At 39.4% G+C, this 22,056-nt stretch overlaps 1 protein-coding gene across 1 annotated transcript in view; it reads left to right on the forward strand.

Annotated features, from left to right (window-relative positions):
* Window positions 1-22,056, forward strand: part of MTREX (Mtr4 exosome RNA helicase) — a 100,326-nt gene that overhangs the window by 30,105 nt on the left and 48,165 nt on the right. Inside the window, exons 14-16 of the mRNA XM_037902802.2 lie at window positions 3,437-3,538; window positions 4,839-4,964; window positions 21,781-21,931. Coding sequence (XP_037758730.2) covers window positions 3,437-3,538; window positions 4,839-4,964; window positions 21,781-21,931 — 379 coding nt within the window. The remainder of the gene's footprint in view (window positions 1-3,436; window positions 3,539-4,838; window positions 4,965-21,780; window positions 21,932-22,056) is intronic.

The raw sequence follows: 22,056 nt of genomic DNA on the forward strand, positions 1-22,056 counted from the left end.
CAGTGGAGGGAGGGGAAGGTGTGCTGTGGATCGGGGCTTCAGCTCCACTCCTGGTTTCAGCTGGGAGCAGGGATTGGGGCTTTAGTTACAAGGGGAGTGCTAGTTTCAGCCCCAGAGAAGAAGGGCTTGTGAAGCTTACTATCTAGAGGCCTGTTTCTTCAAATACACATGCAACAGTTCTGGAAAGCTTGAGTTTTTCTACTAATTTCTACTAACACAATTGGCTTTTAGTTCCTTCCTCTGAGGCGCCACTTTATTTTTAATTATTCATGACTAGATGACTCATTTTCCAGTGAGAACAAACACATCAGGCTTCTAACTATGTGCCTTTTTTCCACCTTAGAAACACTTTTCCCAAGCACAGCTGTTCCTTAAGGGAGCTGGGCATGGAGGTGGAGGAGGGAGGGCACCTAAATGAAAAGTCAGTGTATTTACCAGTCTTCTGTTGCTTTAGGTATCTTTTTATTTGGGTGCTTTATAGCTCCAATTGTAACAGTTCAATATTTTTTTTTTAAAAATGCAAAAAATAAATTACATGTTCAATATCAGAATTGCAGTAAATTATAGAATTTCATCTATATAAATGTTTCCCATTTCCTGTCCTGTTCTTCCCAAAGCGATAACAATTCAGGGAATCTAGCTTCAGAAGAACTTTTTTTTTTTCTCTATTATGAGCCTCCATCTGCTACTATAGTAGTATACAAACTCCAAACACAAAAAATTGCTGTGTAGACAAAACCCCAGACTGAGTGCAGCCTGTTGCCAAACCCTCCATTCTGTTCTAGAATGAGTAAGGGTATGTCTAGACTAGAGTTCTTGCTCCTCTTGTAATTTGAATTGATTGCCAATTACCTCAAATTACCTAAAAGAGACAAGGTGGGTGAAGAAATATCTTTTATTGGACCAACTTCTGTTGGTGGAAGGGACAAACTTTCAAGCTTCACAGAACTCTTTTTCAGGTCTGGAGAAGGAAACTAGAGTGTTGAAGCTAAATATAAGAAAGGATAGATTGTTCTCAAAGGAAAAGTGCATAACATCTTTAAAAGACAAGCTGGTAACTTATATTCATAACTGTGCTGGACACTAAAAACCATGGACTTAGAGACTGGTTTTATGACCCATTTCAACAACTTGTAACACACTGACGAGGTCATGACTCACCACCACTGGCGCCTCCTGCTGGTTGCTCTGGGAATTAGCTCTTGTCCTCTGCAGAGCACCCTCTGCACGTGGTTTCACCTGTTGTCTGCTCTGTTGATTCGGGAACCGCCTTGCTCCCTGCTTGGCAATATCCACTTCAGGACACTGCCTTCCGGTAGTGCCCCCTACTCCGTTCTTACCCTCTTCCGGGGGGGGGGTGGGCAGCGCAGATGGCAACAGTCCTTTGGCTAGCACCTGCCTCAGTGGCCAACCACAACCCCAAAGTCTAGCCCCTCACCTCAGGGGCAAGTTGCAGTGTGTCTCGGCCACACTCCTCTGTGGCCAGGTGCAATGCAAGGGGGAAAGGGGGCGACCCAGGCCCACCCGCTACTCTGGGTCCTGGCCCAGAGACCCTCTAGCGGCAGCCTCTCTCTACCATCCTTCTCTCCCCTCTTGTCCGCCTGTCTTCCCTGGGCCACTTCCCCTTTGGCCCTGTGCACCTTCTTGACCCTTTTTAGCAGGGGCTGCAGCCTGGCAGATAACTGGGCCAGAGCTCGCCTCTGCTTCTCCAAGCCTGCCCAGCACTGCTCTGTCCACTCCTTACTTCAGAGCCAGTCCTCCTCCCTCACTAGTCAGGGAGAGACCACCTTCTCCTCTGCTAGGCAGCCTTTATATAGGGCCCAGCCTGGCCCTGCTCAGCTGCCTCTTCCTTTGCCCTGATTGGCTCTCCACAGGCCTTTGCTGATTGGCTGCTGGTCTATGCAGCCTCTCTGGCCTGTTCCAGCCCTCTTTCTCATGGGGTGGGGCCGGTGCCCCACCACACATACCTTGCTTCCTACTAACCCTCCATTGTCCTACAACTGGAGAAGTATTAATTGCCCACTTCATTTTAAGTGGTCTCCTACAACAAGTTTGAATCCCTTATGCTTAACAATCTGTCCCATCTTGTATTTAGCTTACACACTCTAGTTTCCTAGACTCTCATATTCTGGGACCAACACATCTACAACAACATTGCAAACAAATTATTTAATGCCTTTGTAGATGCTAATCTATATACTCCACACACATCCTAGGTTTATCCTAGGCAGAGTTCTGCTCTCAGTATTTGCAAAAAGAAAAGGAGTACTTGTGGCGCCTTAGTGCGCTGTAGCTCATGAAAGCTTATGCTCAAATAAATTGGTTAGTCTCTAAGGTGCCACAAGTACTCCTTTTCTTTTTGCGAAGACAGACTAACACGGCTGCTACTCTGAAACTTGCTCTCAGTATTGTGATTTAGTTAAAATAAAAGCCTTAAAAATGAACAGTAAGTGCTTTCAAGAAATGAAATCAGTCGCTGTTACTGTGGGGTGGGGAGTTGAAACATTCCCAGCAGGACACACAACCATATACCCATGTAATATAATTTGTTGTTGTTATGAGAACACTGTCCTGAAAGCTGGTTGCAGGATTGCTTGTAATTCACTAACACTCTTTATTTTTCATGACTAAAATATCATTGCTGACTTTATAGGAGGGGGCAAATAGTGTTTTAAAACTCAAATAATTTTTTCATAGAATTGGCTTGATCTGCAATAATTTTGGCTTACCGTCTTTGATGTGATAAAGTTCTAAAGATAACAAAAATATATTTTTATGAGAAAGGTGGAAGAAATAATTGTGCTCTATTCTTTATAGTTGTATGTCTTTCCCTTTTTTTCCCCACAATTCGTCTTTTTATGAGCTCCTTCCCTGTATATTTAAATTCTCAGCTTGATCAGGAGATGAAATATAAAGAGACCTTCCTGATGCATTAATCTAAACAAAAAAACGTGTGAGCTAAGGTGACAAAATGATCGCAGAATCTGGGCCAAAACTATAAGGCTCACTATCAAAATAGTTAAAAATGACCACTAACTTCACTGTTTTCAGTATTTAATGCAAAACTCACCTCTTAGACTTTTGCTATCTGTCCATTTTTCACATGCCCACATAAACATATAACTATAAACTAGTTAATACGTTTCTTCTGTTGGGGGAAATAGTGGGGAGAGATTGTTCTTGTTCCAGTTTTTAGTATTTGGGGTTTACCCATGTTGGGGGGCGGAAGTATTATAAGTACCTAGATATTGGCAACATTTTATCTAATGTAATGCATAGTTCAGGTAAATAAGTGTTTGCAGTTTCAGACATGTATTGTACATTTAAATCTGATTTAAAATGTGGAAAAGTCTTCAGTAGCTGCTTCTAATAGTTTAAATGTTATAAAGTTACAAATTCTTATTTTGTTGTCTAATACTGTTGTCTAATTATTTAGGCCTTATTTGCAACTGAGACCTTTGCTATGGGAATTAATATGCCAGCCAGAACAGTGCTGTTCACAAGTGCCCGTAAATTTGATGGGAAAGATTTCAGATGGGTAAGTGCAATTCAATATGCAGGGATGAATAATTGTGAGTTTAGTTGTTTAAATTCATATAGAAGATAGTTCTGAGAAATGAATTTGTTTTGGAGACACTTTATCCACTGCAGTAAAAATATTTACTTCAAAGCTCTTCCTTCATTCAAAATCAAAATCAATGTAATTTTTAAATAATGTGCAATTCATATTAAAATGTTCAAATCTATAACTGCCCTCTTTTAAAATTCTAGGCTCATTATAGAGTATGCATAAAGACACACTTTATTTTAATAAAAATAGTAAAAGGACACCCAAACACAGGCTAGATCTATATGTCTAAAAAATTTGAAAGATTCTACACAACCTCTTCGCAATTCTGAAACCATGTTTCCTGTCAGAATCTTTCCCAACAAACCATTTATTGTTCCCCTTTCATATGAAAAACCTGGGAAAGTAGTTTTCCAGTGCCTAATGCAAAACCCAATACTCACTAGGCGACACTCTCCACTACAGTTTCTGAGTTGATCGAGATGGAAATACAGCGTTTGCTGTTATCAGCATACAGAGGACGCTGGAATTCATACTTTTTCACTAACCTCTTCCTCCCCAGCAATCTCATGGTACATTAGATGCAGCCCCCCGCCCCCAACAAACAAACAAACCCCAGTGATGTCTAAGGACTTGCCAATGTGAGGACACTCAGGAAGGTTTTTCCAAATTAACTAAAGGTGTTAATTAAAAGTTGATTAGATAAACTGTATTAAACCTCTGTGTGGACGCTCTCATTCAGAATTAAAGTGGTCTTAATTGTATTTAGTTTAAAATAAACCAGATTAAGGCCACTTTAGTTCTGAATGAGAGCGTCCACACAGAGGTTTAATACAGTTTATTTAATCCACTTTTAGTTCACACCTTCAGTTAATTTGGAAAATTTACCAGAGTTTCCCAGTGTAGACAAGCCCCTTAGTGCTTCAGGGCTTGTGTATATGGCCTCACAGTGTGGACTGCAGGAGGGGTCAATTGCAGTATGCACTAAAATGTTGAGCCGCATTTACAGCGCGTCACTTTACTGCACGCTGCAGCTCACATCCCTCTCCCCTGAGAGTCTGTACTGCGGGGCTGTATAGAGAAGCCCTTAGTCATGGACCTGTGGCTTTGTGAATTGTATGGTTACTTTAACTCCATGAAAAGGTCATATCTGTTATACCACCCTTTGGTATTTTTTAATGCAATTGTCACTGTAACATGCAACGGGATCAATGTGCCGCTGTCGCTTAAGTTACAGCAAAAGTTAGAGGTTTTTTTGTTCTACTTCTAGATCTCCTCAGGTGAATATATTCAGATGTCTGGTCGTGCAGGACGTCGAGGTATGGATGACAGAGGAATAGTAATTCTTATGGTGGATGAGAAGATGAGCCCAACAATTGGCAAACAGCTTCTTAAGGTATGCTGAAGACTATGATTATTTAAATACAAGGAATGTGAAAGGTGAATGGAATTAAATCTGATGCATTTGAAAAGTTTTCTTCATGAAATTCTCACTTTAACTCTTCAAATTCACTGGTGGCACAGAGGAACTCTGGAGCACCTAATCCCAGATAGGTAATACAAGAAGTGATTGGTTTATGGGGGAAGTGTTTTGTGAGACTGCATACTGGGAGTATGACAGGAATAAGTTCAATATTGCAGAAGTCACATTTGACTGAAACATTATTCATTTTCATATTTGAAATATGAAAAAAATCCTCTTGGGGGGATTCTGCACCAAAAAATTAAAAATCCTTTGCTAAAAAGTTAAAAATTCTGCAAAATTCTGCAGATGTTGTTTGGCAAAATAATGCCGTATAATGACACCAGTTTCAATTGTTTTGGTAAGTTATTTAAACTGCAATACAGAAAAAAGTCACAATAACTGTTCAGCATTTCCTAGACACATGAAAGTTAAGTTACAGATAGTTGGTAAGTAATACCCTGCATTCCAGTTATAATCCTGGATTTTCATTTAAATTACATTACAGAACACCAAATAGGGAGGGGCAGGGGGGAAATGTCATTTTAAATTGCTCAGACTTTCACACATGAAAGTCATACAGTTTTGCTAATCATTGTCCTGGACTTAGCTGGATACTTCAGGAAGTGTGTGGTTCTGATTGTCCTGACATTTTATTGACTGCTTGGTAAATGTTTTATTTGCCCTCAAAAGTCTTCTTTTTTCAAAAAAATGGGTAAGTAGAAATCTAACCCCACTATGTCACTTTGGCACAAGAAAAAAGTGAGAGAGCCTATAAATCTTCCTAGCTGATTCCCTTACTGTCATTTGTAAGGCTTTACATCACTCTGGCAATGTAGGGACCTTAAAACTTTTACAGGTTTTTATGCTCCTGGAGGAATTGACTGAGAATGGAGAACCCTCCTCCATACCCCTCCAGCCACAGTATCAAGAGAGAGGAACTGAAGGCTTGTCTACATTAGAAATTTATAACACAGCAAGTTTCTTGCTCAGGGGGTTGAAAAAACATGCCCCCTGAGCGCAGCAAGTTTCAGTGCTGTAAAACGCCAGTCTAGACAGTGCCCCAGCGCTGGGAGCTGTGCCCCTCATGAAGGTGGGTTTTTTTTTTTTTTTTTTAGAGTGCTGTGAGAACTCTCTCCTGGCGCTGCGCTGCGACCACACAAGCCAAGTTAAAGAGCTGCCTCAGCGATCAATATTTCCCCTGCAGGCACGCACACCAAGCCCCATTCCCCCCCCCGCAGCGATTTGCGTCTCTGAAGCTGCTCCAGGCACTCTGGAACAGACGCGCTGCCAGGGAAGAGACGCATATCCACCCCGCATATTTCTTTTGCATTTTTCTGCACAGAGGACACAGAAATATTTGGGCCATATAAATTCTGCGCCCCCACATGGGCGCAGAATTCTGTCAGGAGTAAATATTGTGTAAAATATTTTTCTTGCTGTTTTTAAAAAAGAAGCCGTAAACTTTGAATAACTTTTTTTCAAAAACAGTCCAGATCTTTGAGCATATTCTTATGATAAACATTTGTCAAGTTAATTTCTTAAACTCAGTAGCATGAGAATGTGTCAGCTGTAATATAGTTAATGTTGTTTATCCAGAGCATGTTTGACCAGTGGATAGTTGATCAATTTGACAGCAAACATGTTTTAATAAAACTAAATGTGCACAGTGCAGTTGGAGAACTTCTAGGTAGTATAAATTAAATAATAATCATGTATTTATATATTGCATCTCATCCCAAAAAATTCCAGAAAGTTTTATAAATTCAAACTGTTTTACCAGCTGCATAGAAATTGCTTCATCCGCCATAGAAATACAGCCTTTACTGGGTGAACTACAGCAATTGTTTAACAGCGAACTGCAGCATTAATTTAAGCAGGAACTGAAGAATGTTTCTTCCAAATTAAATTGCAGTTGAAAGCAGGATGGAATTACTATAGGTGGAATTTAGCTGAAGCACCGGTATTACCACGTATTCTCACAAAGAGCATTGTGGTATTTAATGAACTCAAGCAATCAGGACTTCTGTTTTATGTCTCGTGAAAGTTGAAAATCCTAGCATAATTATAGGAGGAAAATGATTAATTTTATAATAAAAAGAATGTGTTTATGTAAGTATGCTACAAAGACTCAAACTTGAGTGGATCAGTGTTTAGCATCTACTTACTTATTCGTGGGAAAAATTACATAGATTGAAAAATTGAAAGAAAACATTCTTATTTATTTTAAAATCTAGCCAGATAAAATATCCAGTATTTTGCTTCCTTTGTTGTTTGTGTATGGAATGTTCAGAGCTGTAATGCCAAGCTGTAGGCGGTATACCATTGGCTTCATCTGGCTCCTTGGCAGAATCTTAATTTATTCAGTTGGCAGCTCAGGGCTTGTTCGTCCTGCAGGCAGCCGAGAAATCTGTCTAGTCTTTTGTTTAATTTTATTTTAATTCACATATTATTACTCTAGCAAAATGTCCAGGACAGAAGCCTTGCACAATCACACATTTTTCTCTATCCCTCTATCCACCACACACAAAGTTCTTTTGTGGTATCTCTGTGCACTTAATTAAAGGGGCCCAATTCATTCTTCCTACATAACCTGAGGCAATGTTTACAAACCACTTTATGGATCACTACAAATTATATAGATCTGTGATTTGAGAAGGAGCAATTAGACTTAAAACTTTATTTTATTTTATTTTTTTTATATAGCGAAGCAGGCGAACACAAGCACTTTATTTTCTGAGTTGATCGTTGTCTTCAAATTAAAAAATTGGCAATGATTAGTTTAGACGGGAGTTGATGGGGGATATATAAAATGAGTGGTACAAAAAAGGTAATTGAGATATTCCTATCTATTCTTTTCAGTAATGGAAGGAACAAACAGACGTTCAATTGAATTGAATGGCAGCAAATTAAAAACTGTCAAAAAGAAATACTTTTTCTTTACATAAAGCATATCTGCAGAACAGATTGATACAAAATGTCATTGGGGCCAAGAGGTTACTAAGAGATGAAGTGTTATTTTTAATAAAATGGTGTGGATACTGAGATTATCTGTAATTACATTAGCTAAGAAAAAATATGTCTGTATGCCCCTGAATCATGAAGGTTCAAACAAACTAGGGTTAGGAAAAATTCTTCCCTTATGGACAGGTTATTCCTTAATTTCTCCCTATGGGTTTTTTTTGTTCCTTCCTCTGAAAAATCTGGTATGAGTCATTGTCAGAGATACAAAACTGACTAGCTGGACCACTGGTCTGATCCCATATGGCACTTCTTTTGTTCGTAAGCACGTTTCCTCACATATATGACTTTAAATTGGACTAAATCATAAACAACAAAAATTGTAAATGTTTTCTCATGAATTAGAGCAGGATATGGTTTCTCGTTTTTAATTTGATAACCCTATTGGTCAAGTATGATTGATTATCCAGGGTACTAAGTAAATCTGGGAGACTCCTAAGTGGTGATTGGTTGTTATCTTGGTTATTTCCTTCTTAAAATATCTGGTCTGGGTATCAAAATAATTTGGTTTTATTGTGACATCTCTGTAGTAATTGTAGCAACATAAAGGGAAAACTCCAAAAATTAATAGGTTTCCCAATTTTGGGGCTTGGGGGTTCATGTAATTATACTGGGATTTCTCCTGTTCTTTGCTTCCAGTATAGTATTTCCCAATATCTGTTCTATCTAATGGCTCAGGAATTTGTACTGCAGTCTTTGCTGTCTGGCAAGGATTAAAACCTGGGATTATAGCTCCAGTACAAATCATAAAACAGATGATTTTGTCTGAAGTGGGGAGTTAGTGTGCCTCCTTACTGTGCACGGTTGCCACTGAAGGTGAGGACAGTGTTGTTCTCCTTCCCATTCCCTTAATCAGTGATAGTGGGGTATAGCCGATTCTCGGATGGTATGTGGTAATTGTTTAACAGCATACGACAATACTATGTGGCAGTGTAATCCAGGAAGGGAAAGATATGTTATTTGTTTGGAATGTGTAGTGAATTTTCTGAGACAAAATGTAATTACCTGAATTGGACTTTGGATAGAACATTATGGCTGACATCTTTACTCTTATGAAAAGGTTGTAGAGTCTTCAATGTCCTTGGTTTTCCATCCCATCTAAACAGTACACTTCTATTTTTTAATTTTTTTTTCTAATATTCTAAGGGTGTTTACAGAGGAATAGCATTTGTACTTCATTTCTCCTTACTCCTTATTTTGAGTGATAAATATGAATTTTCTGTGTTTGATCTCGCTGCTTGTGATGCAACCATATAAGAGACCAAGAGACTTCAAGTTAAGCATAAGCTGCCAGAGCAGAACCGTTCCAACTGCACACTGTCCATTTATAAACATCAGCTGAGCACACCAACTTAATTGCAGCCTTAAAGTCTGGTTTGATATGAAGCTCGTTCAGCTATAAACCACTTATGATGGCACAATTTGTAAAATGTACCATACCCTAATTTGCTACAGGACTTGACCTGCCAGCCAGAGGCTGACATGAATTACATGGGTGGCAGGGCCACTGGAGTAGTTAAGGGGTAACATCTCCACTGCTTTCGGTGTTACTCCAAGATTTGCCCAAGCCGGAGTGACAAGGACACAATTCTTGGTAAAATAACAAATTCTTACTCACTCTTCAAAAATATTAATTTGTAATTTTTCTTGTATTTTTATTGTGATGAAATACTACTGAGCTTATTTGCGGTACTGTGTTGAGCTTATGTCCATTATGCTCATTAGATAGGGGGAATGTTATTGGCCCCAATTCAGGAAACTGCATAAGCACATTTAAGTATCTGAGTAGTCCCACTGACTTAAGTGGCACTGCTCAATTGCCTAAAGTAGTTAGGCACATGTTTAAGTACCTTTCTAAATCAAGGCCTTCATTTTAAAGTTACCATATTTACTTGTTTTTACTGCCGAAGCTACAACAAATTTGAGTTTGAAATTCTGTTGCTAGGGTCTTTGTTTTGCTCGTTGTCTGTCACAAAACAAGCATTTTGTTTTTGTTTTTTTTAAACAATTATTAAGCACAATAAATAAGGGGGGAAGAAAAACCTTAAACATTAAAGGAGATTTTTTAAAAAAAATTATTACCTCATAGTTTTTTATTAAATGGCGTTCTTGTCTGTGAAGAAAGTCAGTTAAATGATAGATTTTAGTTCTCAGGGTTATTTGTAATTGAGGTTCAATTTTTTTTTTTTTTTTTTTTAAGACAAGACAAAACAAAACAAATGCATATGCAGTGGGGGAATAGGAAGACAAGCAAAAGCTAGTGATGCATTTCTGTGTCTGGTGCTTGCACTCAAGTTGCTGGAAGACAGCAGGGACAGCAGATAGCACATTTTTGGAGGAATTTGGATGGTTAACTGTTTTATGTTGCTGCTCTAATTAAATGTGTTATTCTGAGCTATGTGCCTCAGAAGAACTAAATGGCTAAAATGTTGGCAAACCTGTCCAATCATAATTTTCTAATCAAAATTAATTTCTAATGGGGAATGTGTGTATATATTAAAAAAGAGAGAGACGTCTGTTCATTTTAAGAAGGTTCTAGTCTGTTGATCATAACTTAACCTCAGTCACTGGGTTTTTGTTTTATTCTAATGAACTCAGTTTTCACTTTTTTTTTTTCAAATTTCTGTTGTGTGGATTTTGATATGTTTATACATTAAACTTTTTTGCCGTGTTTTACTCACAGGGGACAATTTAAAGGTTAAACATAAGAAGTTTAACATCTTCCATAGGAACATACAAATTGATATATGAGACTGGACTATTAGTCCTTCTAATCCTAATTAGTCCTTCTTAGTTCTACTAGTAGTCTAGTATCCTGAGGGTTGCTGGAACCGGGATGCTTCAGAAGAAGGAGTAAGAAACCTTGAACTTGCCCATATGGAAATTCTTTTATTACTTTCACCACCCTTAGAGGTTTGCTTTAGGGTTTTTGTTTTTAGTGATCATGGAGGGTTTTTTGTTGTGTTCTTTGGGGACAGGGTGGGAGGGAAGGGATTGTAATCCTTACTAATGCAACTCAGGGTGTCCCTGTTATCGATATAAATGAACAATTCTTTTTGAATTCTCCTAAGATCTTGTTCTTAGTGTCATAACAGAATATAACTGATGTGTAGGGAAACTGACTGCTGGATTTCATGTTGACGCACTTTATTTTTGGGATTTCTATCTTTTTGTGAATGTATTATGGTTAGTGATTTTAGTTCGTGTTTTCATAGGGGCCATTCATCATTTTTCATAAGATGAAAGTATTTTTCTCCTCCATTGCATACAAATTAGTAACCGAGAATGATGACTTTGTTGCACACAGTGAAACGTACATCATACTTAAAACATAAGAATGACTTGATCAGACTAATGGTCCATCTAGCCCAGTATCCTGTCTTCTGACAATGGCCAGTGCCAGATGCTTCAAAGGGAATTAACAGAACAGGGAAATCATCGAGCGATTCACCCCCTGTCATCCAGTCCCAGTCTGGCAGTCAGAGGCTTAGGGATATTCAGGACATGGGGTTGCATACCTGTGTCCCCTCATGATGAAAATGACGAATAGTCTTAAACTTCCTGAAAGTGTTCTGTTCTTATAGTGCTGTTGCTCACTTCACTTTTGGAAGCTCACTTATCTAGCTTATGTCTAGAAACTGGGAAGTCAAATAAAATCAACAGTGTGAAGTAGAGCAGCCTAGCATCTTCATTAAGGACTAAATCACATTCTGTTAAGTATTTGGCATATCTTTGTGAGTGTAAGTGTATTTAGTCAAAAAAATCAGACCGACTTCATTTTGTTCTTGAATAGCTCTTAGTATGCATGTAAGCTGGTTCCAGATAATATCTTCTGTTCCCCATGAAAGCATTGTAAAAGATTGATGCTAGGGATAATTTGCAGGGAAGCTGCCTGCTGAGTTCTTGCTCTTCTGTCACATGGTCAAAGGGGGGAAATTTGGTGACTTGCTTCTATTTCACCCTTTTCCTCACTGACAGATATAGATAGATGGATGGATAGGTAGATATATATGACAGAGAAAACTAGTCCAGTAACTATGAACCTTGGAGATCTCGCAGAGCTGCAAATGTCGGCTTGATCAATCTTTAGTGCTGTAATGCAAGAACAACAGTTCTCACATTGTGGCTCAGGCAAGGCTCCAGTTTTTAAAACAAACAAAAGCTCTAGCACTGAAAATAAGGGATCACTCCAAGAAATGAAAACTGGGAGTCCTCTCCCATTTCAATCTAGATGGTGAGAACTCCCTCGCCCTGAAAGATTGTAGTTTTATTTAACTTGGCTTTTGGTTTACATCTATTTGCCAGTAAAAACACAAGCCAGTTAATTATATTTTATTAACAATAAATGCTTAACATCCTATTTAGTGCTCAGATGAACACCAGTTCAAAACCCTAAGATGCATAGTAGCAGTACAACAGATAGCTGATCTCATTTTCAGATAATTCTTGACTGCATTGTTCCTGCAGAAAATCTTGTACGCTGCTATGTTCTGGGCTTTTAGCATTCTTTATCAGGAAAACATGAACATAATGACTTTAACTGATATTAGGTGTTACTGATATTGGCAACTGCTTTTGTCTTAAGAATTTTTAAGTCAGTTCAAGTAGGTTGTTAATTTCTGAGAAGCTATTCTCAGATATTGCAAGTGTGTTTTTGGAAGACTATATTTTCCTGAAGGTGTTCGGTGTCCATTGAAATCAGTTTTTTGATACTGTGTGTGTGTGTCTATGACCAGTAAAAGGGGAATAGTGCCTAGTGATTTTCCAGAAGCTATGTTTTCCTATGCCTAGGGCAAAGGTTTGGAAACGACTTGTAGATGCTTCTTTCTGGATAGTCTTATTGCTGCAGCTTCTTTTCAACTTCCAGCAGCTGTGATATCTTCATGGCGCTTTTATCTGAACGTTTGTTAATTGAGCCCTGATTAGTTGCTTGGAAATGCACTCCCTCTGTGTGTGTACAGAACCTTCTTCCCTTCAAAGAGAACCTATAGTGCTCTCCCTCTCAAACAACCTCCCAAAGGAAGGTGCCTGGTTTACTGAAGCAGGTGACCCATTAGCCCAACTTGGATACAAGGGTGTTGAGCATGACTCTGAAGATAGAAGATCTAGGGTCTGTCCTGAGGAAGGAATCATAGAAGCAGTCAAACCTGGAGAGAGGGCATGAGCTGAACTTGACTGCCTTTTTATTAATATTATTTTGTTTTTGCTGACAAACTTCAGACTCCAAGATGGGAGTCGGTTGGGACATGCTATACTATGTAGACTGTGTTTTAGAGCTTGTTTGGGATAGGAACCTCTGTCCCCCTCCCAGCCCTCACATGCACACTGCTTACCAGCCACCTGAGAAGCGTGCCCCAGAGCTGCTGTTTCCCCATTTATCCTGCTCTTCTAATAATCCTGTGTTAGATCAAAAGAACACTAACACAGCCTGCACCTAATATCAGGAAGGAGGCCTGCTGAGACTCCAGTCTCTGCTTCCCATGTGTTCAGTTGCCTGCAGCACAGGAGAGGGAATTTGAGCTGTACACTGTTGCTTCCTGTTGCAGTAACTTCCCCCCTCCCCCCATGGGTTAGTTGGCTCTTAGGCTCACTTGATTGCACCTTTTTGTGCTTGGCTGCTGCAAATGTTGGGTTATCAGTCTTGTAGCAAGGATGCATCTGAGCTAGCATTTTAAGAGGTGATGCCCACCAGTTGTAGATGAGTTGATGCCCAGTGGTGACCTTTAACACTGTTAAATCAAGAACAAGCGATGTACACTGTTGTATGTTAACCTTTTATTGTAACTTTGCCTTCGTAGAAAGTTAAGGAAAAAAGACAAAACCTAAACCTGGTAAATCAGGATTACCAGCCTCCTTCAATTTGCTGGCCATGTAGTTCAAAAATTTCTCTCTCTGTTCTGGAAATATTGTTTTTCTCAGAATTGCTATATTGTTTGTTGATCTTACTATTCTGTCTTTGTGGTTACTTTACATGTTTTTGTATCTATCATTTATAAATATTGAGTAATATATTTACATTTTTTTAAAGCTGCACTTACTGATGGAAAAGAATTTGGGACTGGTCAAACTAGTGTGTGCGTGTGTGAGAGAGCAAGGTTAGGTAGGCCTGAAACGTAATCCACATGTTTGGGTGCAAAAACTATTCTAAATAAATTTAAAAGTTACACAAAACAAATTTGTGCCCCAGCCATCTCTCGTGAGATGTCTACAACTACAAAGTAGGGTAAAACTAAGTAATTCAGGTTTTTTTCAAGAGATTATTATAAATGGTATTGTAAAAATGTATTTTTTTAAAAAATAAGAAATACTTTGTGCTCTTAATTATTTTTATTAAAATTTCTGGGTTACTTAAACACTGCACCGTAGTCATTGGGTTTAATTTAGCATGGATGAAAATATTAAATTTGTTACAGTTACATGTTCAGGTTCAAGAAGTGGCAGCTTTAGTTAGACAGAAACATAAAGCTCTGTCATCACTTAGTACAAGGCTAAATCTCACAATATAGAGAAACGAAAGATTTTTATAATTTGTTGATAGATACATTTGTAAGAGAGTAGAAAAGAAATTTCTTATCCCAGAATGTGATTCATTCTCTCTGTTAATTCATAAGCAATGTATGAATTAAATGGCATGACCTTATTTAAAGATTTAACACTAGTCTTTAATCATAAAGATCAAAATATTGCCATTTCAGATTTTGGTTGAAAAGGTGTAGCTCAAATTCCACTCTGCTTTATATTTCTGTACAAAGAGTTGTGTTTTGAAGAAATTTGCTAATTTGAAAAAAAAAAAAAAGCCTTTCAAGTAAATATGCAGATGTTAGGTGTATATTGGTATGTTCTGACACTTATACTAATACTGTATTGTGGTAGTAAACTATCTTGGTTTGTTTTCCTGCCTTTTCCTTTAAAAAAAGTAAGTTTATTTGATAGTGCTGAGGTTATTCCTTTTAGATGGCGAGTGCTCACCAGGTTAGGACAAGTTACATTTTACACAGTGTAAGACAAAGGCTGTACTCTCTATTAAGGGCAGTTTTTTTGAGCAGGGCAGTAAATTCAGCAGTGCTGTTGGTTGACTTGTTTCTTGTAATCTGTAGATTTATTCTGGCTATAGTTGCCAAGCTGACAATTCCCCTAAGGTGGGTGAGCAACAAGCTGAGATAATAACAGAGCCAGCCTCTACCCCATCCTCAACACTCCCCCCGCATTGTGGGAGAGGGCAGGAGAAGGCATGTTGAGGGCAGGGTGGAGCACAGCAGCGCTCTGTTAATTCTCAGATGGCCTATGAGTCCCACAAGTTATGGTCTACACTGCAGTTAGACACCTAACTGGCTGGCCCATGCCTCCTCATTCGGGCTCTGGCTGCGTAGCTCTTTAATTGTGGTGTAGATGTTCTGGCTCAAGGCTGCAGCTAGGGTTGCCAATTTTGGTTGGATGTATTCTTGGAGATTTCATCACATGACATAATCTTTAATTCCTAGAGACTCCAGGCCAATCCTGGAGTGTTGGCAACAATAGCTGCAGCCTGAGCTCTGGGACTTTCTCATGTTGGAGAGATCTAGAGGCTGGGCTCCAGCCTGAACCCAGATGTCTACACTGCAGTTAAACAACCCCTCAGCCCAAGCCGTGTGAGCTCAGGCCAGCTGCGGGTTTTTGAATTGCAATGTAGCTGTACCATTAGGGACCCACAGCCTGCAGGTGTAAGTCCCTAGACTTCTCTAACTTATGTGAATGCCAGAGCAGGGAATTTCACTGCAGGATAGAATCTGGCCCTGGATTGCATTTAATATTGGTGTAATCTCCTTGTTTCATTACTCAGGGTATGTGTACAGTTCAGCCACTACAGTGGCACAGCTGCAGCTGTGCTGCTGTAGAGGTTTAAGTGGAAACACTACCTGTGCTGACAGGAGGGGTTCTCCCACTGTTGTAGGTAATCCACCTGCCCGAGAGGCAGTAGATAGCTAGGTTGATGGAAGACCTAGCAGTGTCTACACTGGGGGTTAGGTTGACGTAGCTAGGCTTCTCAGGGGTGTTTATTTTTCACATGCCTGAGGTACATGGCTATGCTGATATAAATTCCTAGTGTAGATCAGCCCTCAGTTAGGTCTGGTCTACACCAAAAAGTTAGGTTGACCCAGCTACGTCAAGCAGGCGTGTGAAATATCCACACCCCTGAGCAGCATAGTTAGGCTGACCTAGCCCCCATGTAGACAGCGCTAAGTGGATGGAAGAAACCATCTCTTGGAGAGGTGGATATCCTTGGGGAAGAGGGGAGCTAATGTCAGGGTTCCCCCCCCCCCCCCCCCCCCCCCCCCCCCCCCCCCCCCCCCCCCCGGCTCCTGCACTCTGCTTACCCCATCTTCCATACAGCAGGGGGGACACAGGATGGAGGGAGCTGCTGCCTTAGGCAGCAGCTGCGGCTAGGGTCTGGTCTCAGCTTGCTGATCTAATTAACAAGGCAGTGTAGACTTTGACAAACCGTTCCTAGTAACCACAGATGCGTCCGAGCGTGATGTGGGAGCAGTTTTAATGCAGAAAGGACCTGATCAAGAATTCGACCCTGTAGTGTTTCTCAGCAAAAAACTGTCTGAGAGGGAAAGCAACTGGTCAGTCAGTGAAAAAGAATGTTACGCCATTGTCTACGCTCTGGAAAAGCTACGCCCATATGTTTGGGGACAGCGTTTCCACCTGCAAACCGACCATGCTGCACTGAAGTGGCTTCACACCGTCAAAGAAAATAACAAAAAACTTCTTCGGTGGAGTTTAGCTCTCCAAGATTTTGATTTCGACATCCAACACATCTGAGGAGCTTCTAATAAAGTGGCTGATGCACTCTCCTGTGAAAGTTTCCCAGAATCAACTGGTTAAAATCGTCCTTGAGATGTGGAAAATATTGTTAGTTTTTATGTACTTGGTAGTATATTTAGAGATGCATGTGTCTTATTAACTCTTTTTCCTAGAGCTCCAGGAAGAAATCCCAGCCAGTGTTTCACCCTAGCTGAGATTTGGGGGGCGTGTCATAAATATAAAGGGAAGGGTAAACCCCTTTAAAATCCCTCCTGGCCAGAGGAAAAATCCTCTCACCTGTAAAGGGTTAAGAAGCTAAAGGTACCTGACCAAAATGACCAATGAGGACACAAGATACTTTCAAAAGCTGGGAGGAGGGAGAGAAACAAAGGGTCTCTGTCTGTCTATATGCTGCTTTTGCCGGGGATAGACCAGGAATAGAGTCTTAGAACTTTTAGTAAGTAATCTAGCTAGGTACGTGTTAGATTATGATTTCTTTAAATGGCTGAGAAAAGAATTGTGCTGAATAGAATGACTATTTCTGTCTGTGTGTCTTTTTTGTAACCTAAGGTTTTGCCTAGAGGGATTCTCTATGTTTTGAATCTAATTACCCTGTAAGGTATCTACCATCCTGATTTTACACAGGTGATTCCTTTACTTCTACTTACTTCTATTTCTATTAAAAGTCTTCTTGTAAGAAAACTGAATGCTTTTTCATTGTTCTCAGATCCAAGGATTTGGATCTGTGGTCACCTATGCAAAGTGGTGAGGATTTTTACCAAACCTTTCCCAGGAAGTGGGGTGCAAGGGTTGGGAGGATTTTTGGGGGGAAAGACGTGTCCAAACTACGTTTCCCAGTAAACCCAGTTAGAGTTTGGTGGTGGCAGTGGATATTCCAAGGGCAAAGGATAAAATTAATTTGTACCTTGGGGAAGTTTTAACCTAAGCTGGTAAAAGTAAGCTTAGGAGGTTTTCATGCAGGTCCCCACATCTGTACCCTAGAGTTCAGAGTGGGGGAGGAACCTTGACAACCAGTATTAAATTGTTTGTATAAAACTTATACTGTGTGTGTGTGTGTGTGTATGTATGTATGTATGTATGTATGTATGTATGTGTATAGTGTATGTACACCCCTCTTGCAGCTTCCTGGGGCTGTGCACCTGTGGCTCCTTCCCCTCCCTCCCCACCCCCCGCTCACCCAGTATGATATTTCACTCTTGCAGTGTGGTCACCCTATTATAGACTGAACTCCGCTAATCACCAGGGCCACTCTGGGCCTGCAGGGCCCCCAAAAGTGCCCCCCCAGCTCCTGCCCCCCAGACCCTGCTGAGGCGGGCTTGCTTTACCGCATTGTATGTGAACCCATGTTATATTTGGGTCACATTGTATCAGGGTAGAGGTGTATACTACAACAAGCAGCAAATGTTAAAGCATTGCACTGGATCTTCCTAGTATATACTTCCATTTGGGCCCCCAAGGTAAAATTTAACACTCTACACTGTGTGTTTCTGAAAAATGATTTCCCTTACTAGCAACTTTTACAGGGGAAATTAATATAAATTTCAATGCAAAAGGTCTCTGAGAATGTTCTTGAAGCATGCCAGAATTGACTTATGGGAATAGCTATGACTTTTATGATAAACAATGGAAGGAAATGATCTTATTGAGAGGATGTTTTGTTATGTTAAGAGAACCAGAAATAAAATTACATATTTACTTATTTGATTTAAATGATTGATGTTTGGGAGTGAGAAAATAGTTGTTGGTTTCCAGACATCTTTTAACACTCAGTTTTGAAGGACTTAGCTCCTCCTGTTATATTTTGTAAGATAGGCAATGTATCATGAGTGTTTACTTAATGTGGCTTGTATCCATTAGAATGAAATAATAGAACCATTAATCTTTTCACCATTATGACTTCTCTGAGCAGGCACTGACCATATGTAAAACGTAGTTCATGTTGTCTAGCTTGCTAAATGAATATACATTCACCTACATGTCTTGATAAGTGTATGGACTAATGGTATGGTGGGACTGCCTACAATGGCATGCTAGTAGCAAAAGTCCCCAACGGCCAGAGATGGGACACGAGTTGGGGAGGGCTCTGAGTTACTACAGAGAATTCTTTCTCAAGTATCGGTCTGGTAGGTCTTGCCCACATTCTTAGGATCTAACTGATCACTATATTTGGGATCAGGAAGGAATTTTCCCCCTGAGTAAGATTGGAAAAGACTCTGGGTAGTTTTCACCTTCCTCTGCAGCATGGGGGATGGGTCACTTGCAGGTTTAAGCTAGGGTAAATGATGAATTCTCTGTAACTTGAAGTCTTTGAACCATGATTTGAGGACGTCAGTAACTCAGCCAGAGATAAGGGGTCTATTATAAGAATGTGTGGGTGAGGTTCTGTGGCCTGCAATGTGCAGGAGTTCAGACTAGATGATCACGATGGTCCCTTCTGACCTTAAAGTCTATGAGTGTAAGTCCAAGTAAAGTTGGAAATTTGAGAGTGGCTGTTTCTTCTATTAGTAGTTTGTTTGTGTTACCATAGAGTCTAGGAGCCCTAGTCATGGTCTAGGACCCCATTGTGCCAGGCACTATATAAACACAGAACAAAGACAGTCCCTGCCCCAAAGAGCTTACAATCTGAGTCAAAGGCAGGAGATAACAGATGGGGGAGTATAAGGAGACAATATTAGTGTAAATTACACTTGCTCCTATCTTTTTAAAGTAGAAAAGTGAATATTTACTTGGTTAAAACCAATTTCATACATGCTCCTTCTCTCTGTTCCCTATTATTTTGGGGCGGGGAAGGAGGTGGTTGGGAGTTGGCAACCATAGATTCCTCACCTGCACAACAAATTTCCTTTTTAAATCCAACATGTAACCAACCACAGTGCATGCATGTAATTTGTCACAATCAAACATCAATGTACAACCTTAATTCCATCCCCGTACTTTTCATGTACGCTGACTTTTTATAGACTCCACATCTATAAAGAAAATATTTTAACCTACCTAAATTAAAATTGTGTATTTTTTGTGATCGTAAGGAAATGGATACATGCATTATGGGTAACATGTTGGAACTGAAAGGGGGTTATGGAGTAAAGGAGTCTGTGAATGTGTATTAATGACGATTCAGAGGTAAAAGCATATAATTTGAGGATGCTGTGGATGTGGACGTTGGTTTAACTATTGACTCCCTAAATGTTTACTTCGTTGATAGGAATTACTTGACCAACCTATACTTTTTTATGGCAGTGAAGTTTCTGAGGAGATATAGATAGAGGTTTGCACAAATGTGCAACACTGTTTTAGATTCTAATTATTGAAATTATTTTCTCACCAATATGATAAATATTTTTGTCAGTTCTAATAAGTATTGTGATTTACTCATTGATGCTAAAATTCTTCTTAAAATGTATAAGGACTTCGAATTAAAAGAGTGTCATGAGAAATGGTTAGTTAGAATGGGGCTGGACATACTCAGGTGGCCTGTTTCAGACTTCCCACAGCAACTTTACTGCTGTTTAGCAAATTCAGAATAGATACTGATACCAGGTGGCAGAAAATGTTAAATCTTCAAAGGATGAATGCAAAAATCAGACTCCTGTGAATTTTCTAGTTGCAGCTTCCAGAATTAAGCTATGGAAAGCCAATCAGTAGCAATCTACAATGGTATAATGTTCAGTTAATACTTTTGGAGGAAACCTAATTCTCCCTTAAATCTTGATACCATGGTATTAAGGCAAATGTAGTGGTCTACTAGTTTTTGTTTTCATTTCATTTTCCATTTACAAAAAAATTAATTTAAAAGCATTGCTTTTTGTCATTGCCAGTCTGTTTTTAGCCATTGAGTATTTTTCGTCAAATCAGATGACCTCAGATTTCACTTTCACAAAGTGTGTGTGTATGTGTATGAATATGGAATTTCTGTTCAGTCTTTTACAAATTGAGAAAGACACCTATCAAGTGCTGCAGAGCCATCAGTTGTGCTCTCCTGCTTAGCAGATTAAAATGCAAAATGTCTTTAAAATATTACGTTATTTTAATGGTTGATAGGCTGCATATCAGTGGGAAATGGGGTATTCCTAAGAGGGAAGCCCAGCTACCAAGTTGGCTTTCTGTGAATTTCAGCTTTTGGGTCAAGCACGCCTCACTGGACCTGCCTGACAAACAAGTGAATTACTGATATAACACACCCATACTTCACTGGCCTAGTGGGCTTTAGCCCAAGAAAGCTTATGCTCAAATAAATTTTAGTCTCTAAGGTGCTACAAGTACTCCGCGTTCTTTTTCCAAAACATAGGCATTCCATGTGGTACAGAAGTGCCTTCCATCTAAAAGGGTCCTATCCTTTATTATAGAAATTAATCCTTAAGAGCATAACAGAGCAACCACTATCATAGCTGCCTGTGTGTAATGTGGGGACCAATCCTGAAGGCTTTATCTTGTTAGATTTTTTTTTGGTATGTGAAGAAGAAATATTCTTTCTCACGTGGTATATGCTGTGATAAAGTTTTGTTTGTATCTAAATAGTTACAAAGATATGGTAGGGAGGGAAAAAACTGTGTGTATGTACATAATTTTTTTTAAAGAAGTTAAAGGAGACACTAGATTATATTTTATAAAAATTATTCTCCTGAGTTTATTAGGATCAATTTATATAAAAGGTTCTAATTGCACTGACTTGACAAACTTACCTGCCTAACAGTGGTATGTAAAGCACTGCTATGTTTCTTGGATGTTCATCATACAGCTAGTTAGGATCTGATGTGAGATCTAGAAAAATATTATGGTGTTTATAAAGCCTTTATCCAAAGATATACAAAGCATCAGTTTAATAATTTTTCACATAAGACACTGCTTCAAATATATTGTGTATTGCTTTGCTTGTGCTGTAACTAATATTTTGTGTGGGGGCGTCTTTTTTTTTCTTAAGGGCTCAGCTGATCCTCTAAACAGCGCTTTTCACTTGACATACAACATGGTGTTGAACTTGCTCCGAGTAGAGGAAATTAACCCTGAATACATGTTAGAAAAATCCTTCTACCAGTTTCAACACTACAGAGCTATTCCAGGAGTAGTAGAAAGTAAGTATTATGTGTATCACATACTTAACTATGTGAGAGACTGTGTCAAAGATACTTCAACTGTGGGGTTGGATAGCTAAGATAGGGTGTTATGTTTATAATGAGAATCCACTCAGAGATTCTAG

Source organism: Chelonia mydas, chromosome 5 (genome assembly GCF_015237465.2).
Source record: "Chelonia mydas isolate rCheMyd1 chromosome 5, rCheMyd1.pri.v2, whole genome shotgun sequence".
Classification (NCBI taxonomy): domain Eukaryota; kingdom Metazoa; phylum Chordata; order Testudines; family Cheloniidae; genus Chelonia; species Chelonia mydas.